Source organism: Schistocerca cancellata, chromosome 1 (genome assembly GCF_023864275.1).
Source record: "Schistocerca cancellata isolate TAMUIC-IGC-003103 chromosome 1, iqSchCanc2.1, whole genome shotgun sequence".
NCBI classification, from domain to species: Eukaryota; Metazoa; Arthropoda; class Insecta; order Orthoptera; family Acrididae; genus Schistocerca; species Schistocerca cancellata.
The window spans coordinates 78,009,011-78,023,322 of record NC_064626.1 but is presented as its reverse complement, the minus strand read 5'-3'; the positions used below and the strand labels follow the sequence as shown (position 1 = coordinate 78,023,322).

General features: G+C 45.2%; 1 protein-coding gene across 1 annotated transcript in view; it reads right to left on the bottom strand.

The window, feature by feature from the left end:
- The window catches only part of LOC126173465 (uncharacterized), a 69,280-nt gene that overhangs the window by 47,387 nt on the left and 7,581 nt on the right, over window positions 1–14,312 (bottom strand). The window contains exon 2 of the mRNA XM_049920998.1: window positions 2,484–2,669. Coding sequence (XP_049776955.1) covers window positions 2,484–2,669 — 186 coding nt within the window. The remainder of the gene's footprint in view (window positions 1–2,483; window positions 2,670–14,312) is intronic.

Below are 14,312 nucleotides of genomic sequence, written 5' to 3'. Positions count from 1 at the left end.
TTCAGACAGTCGTTCTTCCCGCGAACCATACGCGACTGGAACAGGAAAGGGAGGTAATGACAGTGGTACGTAAAGTGCCCTCCGCCACACACCGTTGGGTGGCTTGCGGAGTATAAATGTAGATGTAGATGTAGACAAGAGCTTTTACCAGCAGGGAATATACGCTCTTCCACAATGTTGGCGTTTTTTTTTTAATAAGTCTTATGGGACTTAACTGCTAAGGTCAACAGTCCCTAAGCTTACACACTACTTAACTTAAATTATCCTAAGGACAAACACCAAACACACACACCCATGCCCGAGCGAGGACTCGAACCTCCGCTGGGATCAGCCGCACAGTCAATGACTGCAGCGCCTGAGACCTCTCGGCTAATCCCGCGCGGCCACAATGTTGGCGTACCGCCATAGAACGTGATGGAGACTAAGTAGAGAAATAGGACATGGACATGACATGTTGATGTATATTGTCACCAGTTCTGACTCTTGAAAGTAAATACGAGGGTTGTTTTTTAAGTTAAGGGCCGTTCGCGCGTATAGTCCCGTAGTTCGCGCGGACGCCGCAACAAGCCACCGCGCCACTTGCCGGCATCCTTCCCGTTCACACTGATGCAAGTTGCAGTTCTGTAGCTGACGTGTAAGCACCGCTGTGCTACTTTAGAATGTTTACGATTATTGAATCGCCCGCCGCGTGTGAGATACGGTCAGTGATACGTTTTTTGACCGCGAGAAGCCTATCAGCTGCAGAAATTCATCGTCAGTTAACAGAAGTTTATGGCTTGAATGGAATGACTGAAGGTAAAGTGCGTCAATGGGTTAGAGAGTTTAAAAATGGCCGTCAAAACGTCCATGACGAAGAACGCTCAGACCGGCCCTCTGTGATCACTGATGATTTGGTGGCTGCAGTCGAAACAAAGATTCGTGAGGACAGAAGATTCACAATTTCCACTCTTTCTTTGGAATTTCCACAAGTTTCAAGATCGGTTTTGTACAAAATTGTGTCTGAAAACCTAAACTTTAAGAAACTGTGTTCTCGGTGGGTACCCAGACTCCTCACAGAGGACCACAAAGGGAAGAGATTTGCCACTTCATTGGACTTTTTGATTCGTTACGAGGAAGAAGGGGATGACATGTTGAGTCAAATTGTCACTGGAGATGAAACATGGGCATCCCATATCACTCCCGAAAGCAAGCGACAATCGATGGAATGGCGACACACAACCTCACCCGTCAAGGTCAAAGCCAAACAGACGCTGTCAAAGCGCAAGATTATGGCAACTGTGTCCTGGGACCGGCGCGGTGTTTTGCTAGTGGACTCTACGCCACGAGGAACGACAATCAACTCAGATGCCTACTGTGCAACTCTAAAGAAGCTCCGCAGAGCAATTCAGAACAAAAGGCGCGGCATGCTGACAAAAGGAGTTTTGCTCCTGCACGATAACGCTAGGCCTCACACCTCTGAAAGGACTCGGGATTTGATTGATTCTTTTGGGTGCGAAGTTTTGGACCATGCACCATACAGCCCCGACCTTGCTCCTAGCGATTTTCGCCTTTTCCGGTACTTGAAACACCAGCTTGGCGGGCAGCGCTTCAATGACGACGATGAAGTGAAAGCGGCTGTGAACTCTTGGCTGTCGGAGCAGGCGGCCGAATTCTTTGAAGAGAGAATTAAAAACTTAGTTTTACGGTATGACAAGTGCTTAAATAAACAAGGCAACTATGTAGAAAAATAGGTAAAAGTGTGTAGGATCAGAAATTAAAAGTTTTTTTACAAAAGTTGTAAGTAGGCTGTTTATGTTTTCTTATTGGCAACGTTACGTACCGCTCTGTATGAAAATCACTGGCTATGCTGTGTGCAGTCTGTGGTTGGTTGGATTGTTGTCTGCCATTGTAGTGTTGGGCAGCTGGATGTTAACAGCGCGTAGCGTTGCGCAGTTGGAGGTGAGCCGCCAGCAGTGGTGGATGTGGGGAGAGAGATGGCGGAGTTTTGAAATTGAACTGCTATATATATTATGATTATTAAGGTAAATACAGTGTTTGTTCTCTATTAATATCTTTCATTTGCTAACTATCCCTATCAGTAGTTAGTGCCTTCCGTAGTTTGAATCTTTTATTTAGCTGGCAGTAGTGGCGCTCGCTGTATTGCAGTAGTTCGAGTGACGAAGATTTTTGGTGAGGTAAGTGATTTGTGAAACGTATAGGTTAATGTTAGTCAAGGCCATTCCTTTGTAGGGATTTCTGAAAGTCAGATTGCGTTGCGCTAAAAAAAATATTGTGTGTCAGTTTAAGCACAGCCTTGTATAAATTATTCAAAGGGGACGTTTCAAAGTATTTGTATATTTAAAAAAAAATAAAAACGGCCCTTGCTCAAAAAACAACCCTCGTACGTTCTGAGAAAAAAAAGTGGGGTGTTACTTATTGAACGACCCGTGCTGGTTATGGCAACACCTGGTGAATGAAAGAAGACGCAGCAGAGCGGGAGCTACCTTGAACAGGATGCCGATGGAGGCGAGCGCTATGATGGTTGCGTCGTTGAAGTCCGCCAAGAGCGTCTGGCCGGCGAGCAGGCGGCTGTTGAAGGCGACGAAGGCGAGCGCCGCGGGCACGCCCCCCAGCACGTCGTCCGCTATCTGCGCCCACAGCTCCCGCGTCTTCACGCTGTCCGGCCGCAGCTGCGGGCAAACACAAACACACCACGTCACGTTCCGGATGTGCAGCGCTCCGCGTACGCTTCCCACACTTACAAGGGAACCTTGAAAGGTGGCTACACTGAGCCACAGCGCCAGAGATCGCGCCAGAGAGTTTTGTTCCGCCGCCTACACTGGCAGTGATTCTTGAGAAGTCGTGGTGGGCAGTTCTTGCCGAGACGTTGTTGTGGACAATTCTTGTTCAGATGTAGTGGAGAGTGGCTGTCGTAAAGTCGGAGTGCAGAGTTGTTGAGATGTGGTAGTAGTGAGTGCCTGTTCCATGTTTTATGCAGTTGTTTGATGGGAGAGACAGCAGATGTTGTTCTAATGGAGATATTGTAATGATTAGAGTGCATTTCGTCAATATATATGAAGGTAACAAAACTCGTTTTTTTTCTATTACTTCTATGTCTTAAATAATGCGTCATTACAGGTTCAGTCAACAAAGCATCTGGCTTTTGTTCTTGGATTAGAGTGTAATTCTGGTTTTCTTGCGTAATTATAGTATTTCTATTTTCTTTTAATTACTTCAGTATAAATGGTATTTAAAATTTCTTGTGTTATTGAAGAAGAACCGTGCCAGATGTGTACGTTGAGTCACACTTCCACACACAGAACAGTTATACTTGTGTTTTGGTTTCGTAGGTTTCATAGTTGCTGGGGACTTAATTAATTAATTGTGTTAACAGAAGTTTCATTCCATTCTTTGTTGTTACTCTAAGCAGTCAGATTGCGTACTAAAACTACGCAGGGTCAACAGGTACGAGACTGCGTAACCGGACAGACAGTAAAATTATTTGCATAAAAAAATTTAATTAAGCCCCCATGCAACCTCCCCATCGCACCCCCCTCAGATTTAGTTATAAGTTGGCACAATGGACAGGCCTTGAAAATCTGAACACAGATCAATCGAGAAAACAGGAAGAAGTTGTGTGAAACTATGAAAAAAGTAAGCAAAATATACAAACTGAGTAGTCCTTGTGCAAGATATGTAACATCAAGAAGAATGTTAGCGCAGGAGCGCGGTGGTCTCGTGGTTGGCGCCAGCAGCTGCGGAAGGAGACGTCCTTGGTTCACATCTTCCCTCAAGCGAAAAGTTTATTTTTTTATTTTCGCATAGTTATATAGTTATGATCTGTCCGTTCGATCATTGACGTCTCTGCTCATTGTAATAAGTTTACTGTTCACTGTAATAAGTTTAGTGTCTGTGTTTTGCGACCGCACCGCAAAACCGTGCGATTAGTAGACGAAAGGACGTGACTCTCCAATGTGAAGCGAAAACACTTGATCGCGAGGTCATAGGTCAACCGATTCCTCCACAGGAAAACACGTCTGATATATTCTATACGACACTGGTGACGGCATGTGCGTCACATGACAGGAATATGTTGTCGACCCACCTAACTTATACACTTGGCGAATGGATAAAAAGATTCTTCTACCTTGCCCGATTTAGGTTTTCTTGTGGATATGATAATCACTCCCAAAAAAGTGATGAAAACGTAAGAGTTTGTCACATAAACTGAAAATAAAAAATTAAACTTATCACTCGAGGGAAGACTTGAACCAAGGACCTCTCACTCCACAGCTGCTCGCGCTAGCCACAGGACCACGGCGATCCTGACCCAACACTATCCTTGATGTTGCCTATCTTGAACATGGACTACTCAGTTTGTATATTTTGCTTATTTTTTCATAGTTCCACACAACTTCTTCCTGTTTTCTCGATTGATCTGAGTTCAGTTTTTCAAGGCCTATCCACTGTGCCAACTTATAACTAAATCTGAGGGAGGTGCGATGGGGAGGTTCCCTTGTTAGTACATGACTATTATGACGGGCAAATAGCATTAACCCTACCGCTACCAATTTGTTTTTCGGAGTGAGAAATATTAAAGTTTATGAAGATAGTAACTGTCCCGAAAGAACAGATACCAACGATGACCATACAGTTTCTCTAGAAAGAAATGGTAATCAATCGAAACCCTCAGCTGCCAACAGGTGTTGTTGATATACCTCAATGGGGACAGCTAAAACTGTGTGCCCCGACAGGGAATCGAACCCGGGATCTCCTGCTGACATGGCAGACGCTCTATACATCTGATCAAGCGAGGGCACGGAGGATAGCGCTACTGCAGGGACTTATCCCTTGCACACTTCCTGTGAGACCCACATTCCCAACTGTCCACAACCTACACTACTGGCCATTAAAATTGCTACACCACGAATATGACGTGCTACAGACGCGAAATTTAACCGACAGGAAGAAGATGCTGTGATATGCAAATGTTTAGCTTTTCAGAGCATTCACACAGGATTGGCACCGGTAGCGGCACCTACAACGTGCTGACATGAGGAACGTTTCCAACCGATTTCTCATACACAAACAGCAGGTGACCGGCGTTGCCTGGTGAAATGTTGTTGTGATGCCTCGTGTAAGGAGGAGAAATGCGTACCATCACGTTTCCGACTTTTATAAAGGTCAGATTGTAGCCTATCGCGATTGCGGTTTATCGTATCGCGACATTGGTGCTCGCGTTGGTCGAGATCCAATGACTGTTATCAGAATATGGAATCGGTGGGTTCAGGAGGGTAATACGGAACGCCGTGCTGGATCCCAACGGCCTCGTATCACTAGCAGTCGAGATGACAGGCATGTTATCCGCATAGCTGTAATGGATCGTGCAGCCACGTCTTGATGCCTGAGCCAACAGATGGGGACGTTTGCAGGACAACAACTATCTGTACGAACAGTTCGACGACGTTTGCAGCAGCATGGACTATCAGCTCGGAGACCGCGGCTGCGGTTAGCCTTGACGCTGCATCACAGACCGGAGCGCCTGCCATGGTGTACTTAACGACGAACCTGGCTGCACGAATGGCAAAACGTCATTTTTTCGGATGAATCCAGATTCTATTTACAGCATCGTGATGGTCGTATCCGTGTTTGGCTACATCACGGTGAACGCACGTTGGAAGCGTGTATTCGTCATCACCATACTGTCGGAACACCCGGCGTGATGGTATGGGGTGCCATTGGTTACACGTCTCGGTCACCTCTTGTTCGCATTGACGGCACTTTGAACAGTGAACGTTACATTTCAGATGTGTTACGACCCGTGGCTCTACCCTTCATTCGATCCCTGCGAAACCCTACATTTCAGCAGGACAATGCACGACCGCATGTTGCATGTCCTGTAAGGGCCTTTCTGGATACAGAAAATGTTCAACTGCTGCCCTGGCTAGCACATTCTCCAGATCTCTCACGAATTGAAAACGTCTGGTCAATGGTGGCCGAGCAACTGACTCGTCACAGTACGCCAGTCACTCTCGATGATCTGTGGTATCGTGTTGAAGCTGTATGGGCAGCTGTACCTGTACACGCCATCCAAGTTCTGTTTGACTTAATACCCAGGCGTATCAAGGCCTTTATTTCGGCCAGAGGTGGTTGTTCTGGGTAGTTATTTCTCAGGATCTATGCGCCCAAATTGCGTGAAAATGTAATTACATGTCAGTTCTAGTATAATATATTTGTCCAATGAATACCCGTTTATCATCAGCATTTCTTCTTGGTGTAGCAATTTTATGGCCAGTATTGTACATTTGTAATGTTCCTAAAGGATATTTGCCCATTCACTCAATACTGGCACCAACTAAGTTGACGATTCCCGTACGAGATCGGACAAAGTGTGCGTATTCGCACAGAAGAAGGTCAATGTCCGGGTAGCCTTTAACTGTATGAAGACAGTAACTTTTCCGAAAGAACAGATAGCAATGATGACCACGCAGCTTCTCTAGAAAGTATTGAGTGAATTTGCGAATATCCTTTAGGAACATTACGAATGGAGGTTGCGGATCGTTGGGAATGTGGGTCTCACGGCAAGCGTGCAAGGGATAAGTCCCTGCAGTCGCGCTATCCTCTGTGCCCTCGGTGGCTCAGATGGACAGAGCGTCTGCCGTGTAAGCAAGAGGTCCCGGTCGGGGCACACAGTTTCAGCTGTCCCCACTGAGGTACATCAACAACACCTGTTGGCAGCTGAGGGTTACGATTAATTATCATACGAATGTTTGATTTCTTTAATTAATGTAGTAGCCGTTTCGGTTCCGACGTTGGGTGGAGCGGGACAAACAAGGTAAGTCGTAAACACCTCCGACCGCCACCGTAGCTGACAAGGATAGGGCCTGACATGTGGCCCACTGATTTTGATCAACTATCGCAAGGACGTTCTATATGAGAAGAATGCGTCACTGAGTTCTCGTTTGGTGCATTTTATCATACACTGTTGTCGAAGTTGAGTGACTGTAGAAAGATACAAGACGACGTAGACAAAATTTGCAATTGTTGTGGTGAATGGGAGCTAGCCCTAAATGTGGAAAAATGTAACTTAATGCGGATGAGCAGGAAGATCAAACCCGTAATGTTCGGATGCAGTACGGCCTGCTTGACAGTTTCAAGTGATTTAAATATCTGGACGTAGCGTTACAAAGCGATGTGGGGTGGAACGAGCATGTGAAAACCGAGGCAGAAAAGGCGAATGATCGACTTGCGTTTATTGGGAGAATTTTAGGAAAGAGCGGTTCAACTGTAAAGGAGACCGCATATAGGACGGTGGTGCGATCTACTCTTGAGTACTGCTCGAGAATTTGGCGTCCGTGCCAAGTTGGATTGGAGGAAGAGATCGAAGCAATGCAGAGGTGGGCTGCTAAATTTGTTACCGATAGGTTCGAAAAACACGTAAGTGTTACGGAGATGCTTCGGGAACTCAAATGGGAATCCCTGGAGGGAAGGTGACGGTCTTTTCGAGAAAAGCTTAGAGAACCGGCACTTGAAGCTGACTGCAGAACGATTGTACTGCCAACAATATACAGGGTGATTCAAAAAGAATACCACAACTTTAGGAATTTAAAACTCTGCAACGACAAAAGGCAGAGCTAAGCACTATCTGTCGGTGAATTAAGGGAGCTATAAAGTTTCATTTAGTTGTACATTTGTTCGCTTGAGGCGCTATTGACTAGGCGTCAGCGTCAGTTGATGCTAAGATGGCGACCGCTCAGCAGAAAGCTTTTTGTGTTATTGAGTACGGCAGAAGTGAATCGACGAGAATCCGCGGGAAACAACTCAGTATGAACGTGACTCGCCTAAGGTGAACGTTTTCTGTGCCATTTCAGCCAATAAAGTTTTTGGTCCCTTTTTCTTCGAGGGTGCTACTGTAACTGGACTACAGTATCTGGAGATGTTAGAGAATTGGCTGTTCCCTCAGCTCGAACAAGAAGCACAACAATTCATATTTCAGCAGGATGGAGCGCCACCACATTGGCACTTATCTGTCCGTAACTACCTGAACGTCAACTACCCGAGGCGATGGATCGGCCGCCAGGCAGCCCGTGACAGAGCACTTCATCACTGGCCTCCAAGAAACCGTGATCTTACCCCCTGCGATTTTTTCTTATGGGGGTATGTTAAGGATATGGTGTTTCGGCCACCTCTCCCAGCCACCATTGATGATTTGAAACGAGAAATAACAGCAGCTAACCAAACTGTTACGCCTGATATGCTACAGACAGTGTGGAACGAGTTGGAGTATCGGGTTGATATTGCTCGAGTGTCTGGAGGGGGCCATATTGAACATCTCTGAACTTGTTTTTGAGTGAAAAAAAACTTTTTTAAATACTCTTTGTAATGATGTATAACAGAAGGTTATATTATGTTTCTTTCATTAAATACACATTTTTAAAGTTGTGGTATTCTTTTTGAATCACCCTGTACATTTCGCGTAGGGAGCACGAAGATAAGATACAAGAAATTAGGGCTCATACAGAGGCATACAGGCAGTCGTTTTTCCTTCGCTCTATTTGCGAGTGGGACAGGAAAGGCAGTGACAAGTAGTGGCACAGAGTACCCTCCGCCACGCACCGTATGGTGTCTTGCGGAGTATCGATGTAGATGTAGATGTTGCAAAAATATTGGATTTTTCCCTAAATTTGAGAGGAGGTCCATATCGACAGAATGAATTGTGAGTGGCACACTGACTTCCAGCTGTCCAGGCAGGCAACACAGCAGGTGGACTATTTATGACATCAACTGTACCTCATAAATAGTCATTGAAATAAGGGTTTGGCTGTTGATAGGACATAAATAGGAGAGTATCTCGCCATATCCTCAATACGCAAAACTGTTTTATCTACCGCAATATACAATTCAATACAGACTTTTTTCCAATGGATAATGTAACTTATTATGAGCCACAGATAGCTGGTGAAATGAGGATTGGCGTGGGCTGAAGAAATTACAGCATCACTTTAATGCCAAGACCTTATACTGTTGTTTAAGCTGTTAACCCGTCATGCCCTTAGTTGCTTGTTTAATAATACCCTCTTTCAGGATTCTTTCGTAATTGTGAGTGCATTAGCACGTTAAGAGAGATGAAGTTGTATATACACTGCTGTGTATTGCAAAAGAAGCAGATATTAACACGGCAATATGAGAAGTGTTGGTGTTACTCAAAACTCGCCAGTGAGACGAAAAAGAAGGTAAGAAGTTCTGGGAAAAGAAAACGCTGTTCTGTCGTAATTTCGATTGAATTCTGTATCTCAGTGTACTTTGAATAATGAACGCCTAGGATACATGATGCTAGCGAAATCACAATGGGAGCTATTTATATTCACCTCACTTGTTAAACTTTCTTTCTTTCTGAGAAGAGCTGTTAGTGGGAAGATTTGAATAACGCCTGTGTTATCCTTGGGAGCGTGTTAAATTTTGATTTTTGCCAAACACAGTTGAATTTATACAGTTCACCTCACTAACATGCTAATGCGATCAGGGTTGCGGAGGAATCCTGAAGAAGACATATTTTAAAGAACACAAGGCTGAAACGGTTCAAATTCTTATGAAAAGCTTCATTCTCAGTATAAAATCGTTCAAATGGCTCTGATCACTATGGGACTTAACTCCTGAGGTCATCAGCCCCTAGAACTTAGAACTACTTAAACCTAACTAACCTAAGGACATCACACACATCCATGTCCGAGGCAGGATTCAAACCTGCGACGGTAGCGGTCGTGCGGTTCCAGACTGTAGCGCCTAGAACCGCTCTGCCACTTCGGCCGACTCAGTATAAAAATACACGCATAATTTCTTCACTTATGTTCTTACGAAGCCACACCAATTCTCGTTTCACGAGCTATCGAAGGGGCTTGAAAAAATTACATCAGTACAATGATAGAAAAACTTCAGTTACTTGTACATCACGGTAGATACTAATGTCTGGGATTTTAAGCATCTGCCAAGATACTCTGTCTTTGCGGACTCACATTTGCCAAAAATTTGTTTCGATATCTTGAACTATTTATGAGATACGATGGAATATAAGTATATGAAAATGGTATCTGTTCTTTGGGCCATCGGTCTTCTTCTGTGTGGATGCACTCGTATTGCCTGAACTGTTACAGGACTCGGCAAGATTTTCTGCCACGAGTAATGAGTGTAATGGGCAGGGTCACTACGAAAGTAGTGTATGGACATTAAGCTGGGAATGTGGGCCTCGCGGGTAGCCTGCAAGGGATAAGTCCCTGCAGTCGCACTATCCTCTCTGCCATTGGTGGCTCAGATGTATAGACCGTCTGCCATGTAAGCAGGAGATCCCGGGTTCGAGTCCCGGCCGGGGCAGACATTTTCAACTATCCCAGTTGATGTATATCAACGCCTGTCGGCAGCGTAGGGTCCTCATTCAATTATCATTTCGGAATATAAGTAGGTCACTCTTGAAGTCCAGGGTTTAGAGTCAAAACGACACACCTACAGAATCGGCCATTTCGGCATACCTGCATCTTAAAGAACCATGTGGGATCACAATTATCAGCGAGGCGAATTTGGTGGTAGCAGTGATAGTGTTTCTACTGTTGCAAAATTTCTTTCCCCTTCATTTTAAAATACGCTTTTATGAGACACGTCGTTGTGACTCTAAACGCCCAAAGTATGGTTTGGGCGTGCAGGTGGAAGTGAACGTGCTACTATCAATTCGTTTTCTCGAGATTAGATACATGTACACTGTACAACAGGATTACAGGATAACTTTTTCGAGATCCAGTAATTGTCTCCAACAAGATGCAGAACTTTTAAATTTCGCTAGAAGTTGTCTACAACCTCCCTTTGTAATGATGCAAAAGCGTGGCGGCCTGGGACCCCATCACGCGCTCGGCGAAGCTTCGAACTGCAAGGTGGCGACACTTGTGAAGTAGTCCGAGGTGCCTGTAGGCAGGCAGCTGACAAAGGATATGTGTCAAGCGGTTGCATACTTGCAGGCGCCTGAGGCTACTTCGCAGGGTTTCTGTGCAAAAGTTCGTTTCAAAAATTCCCAGTAAGTCTGCCCGGGCGCCACAATTGGTTTTACCGAATTGCGAGGGGGGAGGGGAAGGTGTGGTTCCTTTTTATTCCCCGGAAGTGTTGTCAATGTCTCTCCCCTTTGCGATCACATCACAGGAAGGAGTGAAATGGAAACATTGAAAAATCATGCATCCCAATTCCTGGTTCGGGACACATTCAGATTTCGTCGAATGGTTTTGAACGATCTCTAGTGGTTCTAGACTGTAGACAAGAGCAAAAATTTCGGTCGCGTAGCACTCCAAAGGGGTGCGATAGTATTGGATGGGGATGCAGCCCCACAGTGTCTTTAGAGAAGGGTTTAAACGTCCGAAGTTGTCAGCGAGAAGTGTCAAAGTTGCCAAGAACATCTTCTCTGTTGCTCACTGCACTGCGATCTGTCGTTTCTGAACGCGAATTAAATGGGAATCAACGCCCCAGGATGATGGGTGGTTTCACTGAAGTCCTTTGTGCCACCCCCTCAGAGATTATCGTGTCGATTCTGACCGATTGTGTGACTGAAAACTTTCTTTCTGCCACCCATACGAAAACCGCTAGCCGTCGCGGTTCTGACCTCCAAGGCAGTAGCGTCAAAAGAAGGCGTAAAGTATGACTAACAGTGGCTGTGAGGACCTTCCCGTCCTATGAAATGTCTGCGGTGGCGTTGGGCAGAACGGAAGCGATATTAGGAGCCAATGTAACATCACTAACCCATACTACAGTTCACATGAACTTCTGAGCTGTGCCGTTTTCTCGCACGTTTGACACTTGCTGTTTGCAGTATCGCCGACCCCGAGGGTGATGTTGCAAGTTCCACACTTTTGCACTATTACAGAAAAAGGTTATGGGCACGCTTGAGCCGAATTTACACTACTGGCCAATAAAATTGCTACACCAAGAAGAAATGCTGATGATAAACGCGTATTCATTGGACAAATATATTATACTAGAACTGACATGTGATTACATTTTCACGCAATTTGGGTGCATAGATCCTGAGAAATCAGTACCCAGAACAACCACCCCTGACCGTAATAACGGCCTTGATACGCCTGGGTATTGAGTTAAACCGAGCTTGGATGGCGTGTACAGGTACAGCTGTCCATGCAGCTTCAACACGATACCACAGTTCATCAAGAGTAGTGACTGCCGTATTGTCAAAAGCCAGTTGCTCGGCCACCATGCACCAGACGTTTTCAATTGGTGAGAGATCTGCAGAATGTGCTGGCCAGGGCACCAGTCGAACGTTTTCTGTATCCAGAAAGGTCCGTACAGGACCTGCAACATGCGGTCGTGAATTACCCTGCTGAAATCTAGGATTTCGCGGGGAACGAATGAAGGGTAGAACCACGGGCCATAACACATCTGAAATGTAACGTCCACTGTTCAAAGTGCCGTCAGTGCGAACAAGAGGTGACCGAGACGTGTAACCAATGGCACCCCATACCATCACTCCGGGTGATAGGTCAGTATGGTGATGACGAATACACGCTTCCAATGTGCGTTCACCGCGATATCGCCGAACAAGCATGCGACCATCATGATGCTGTAAACAACCTGGATTTATCCGAAAGAATGACGTTTTGCCATTCGTGCACCCAGGTTCGTTGTTGAGTACACCATCGCAGGCGCTCCTGCCTGTGACGCAGCGTCAAGGGTAACCGCAGCCATGGTCTCCGAGCTGATAGTCCATGCTGCTGCAAACGTCGTCGAACTGTTCGTGCAGATACTTGTTGTCTTGCAAACGTCCCCATCTGTTGACTCAGGGATCGAGACGTGGCTGCACGATCCGTTATAGCCATGCGGATAAGATGCCTATCATCTCGACTGCTAGTGATACGAGGCCGTTGGGATCCAGCACGGCGTTCCGTATTGTCCTCCTGAACCCACCTATTCCATATTCTGCTAATAGTCGTTGGATCTCGACCAATGCGAGCACCAATGTCGCGATACAATAAACCGCTATCGCGGTAGGCTACAAGCCGACCTTTATCAAAGTCGGAAACGTGATGGTACGTATTTCTCCTCCTTACACGAGGCATCACAACAACGTTTCACCAGGCAACGCCGGTCAACTGCTATTTGTGTATGAGAAATCGGTTGGAAACTTTCCTCATGTCAGCACGTTGTAGGTGTCGCCACCGGCGCCATCCTTGTGTGAATGCTCTGAAAAGCTAATAATTTGCATATCACAGCATCTTCTTCCTGCCGGTTAAATTTCGCGTCTGTAGCACGTCGTCTTCGTGGTTTAACAATTTTAACGGCCAGTAGTGTAAAACTTATGTGTCGCAATGGGAGATAATTATGGGGTTTCGAAAAGTGATCCTTAAAGTCTGTTGCGTCTTTTAGATCTTCGCTCAAATTTAAAAAAAATAAATGTGTTATCTACATTTCATATGCAGCAATGTATGAGCTAACGTGCACAAAGCTCAAAGTAGTAGTGATTCATTCTTTTCATTGCAAACTGAATTCTGTGCAATGTGTTGATTAGTTTCCAATAATCACACTAACTATGACCATTAATAAAAAGATAGGCAGATCACCATGAAGCTGATATATGAGGCTGTAAGATGCGAAACAAACCATTTTTTTTTACCGAATATTCCCTTTAAAATCGTTTGAGAAGAATTGCAGGGTAGCTAGCGTGCTGGTACTGCTGCGGGCAATTGGAGGGTTAATCCTCGTTCTCAGTGTGCAACTACAGAGGCATACAGCTGTGCTAAGCTGTGCAGGGATCAATATGCAGATTACCGGCTGTCGTAGCGTTCTCTTGCCTACATGAGACAGTTGATATTTGCCGACTGGACATGGCTTCTCATACTGCCCATGCGTACAGGCCCATAAACACTCCCTGTGCCTGTCGCCCCTCTACCAGCAGACATCTTGTGGCGCGACTAGACGCTAGAGCAGTGATTTCCAGCTGGCCGTAATTACCACTTGAGAGCTAAAATGAAATTTTCTGGGCTGTAGAAAAAAGTTGTTCAATAGTGTTTTGGTCACAAAATTACATAATTTTTGAGAGATAATTTTTTTATCACTATTGCATAAGACAGTAATAGTGTTTATGTAAGTTACCAATTATTACATTTATTTTTCAAATACTATGATTAGCATCTGCCACAATGTGGTGGAGATTAGAGCTTGTGAAAAGAATGTGTGAACATATTCATCCTCATGTAGTCCACCCACTACGCACATATAGTTTGTACAATGCATGTATGGCAGTAAAATTGAGGCAAATACATCACATATGATTAAATATTTTATGAAAA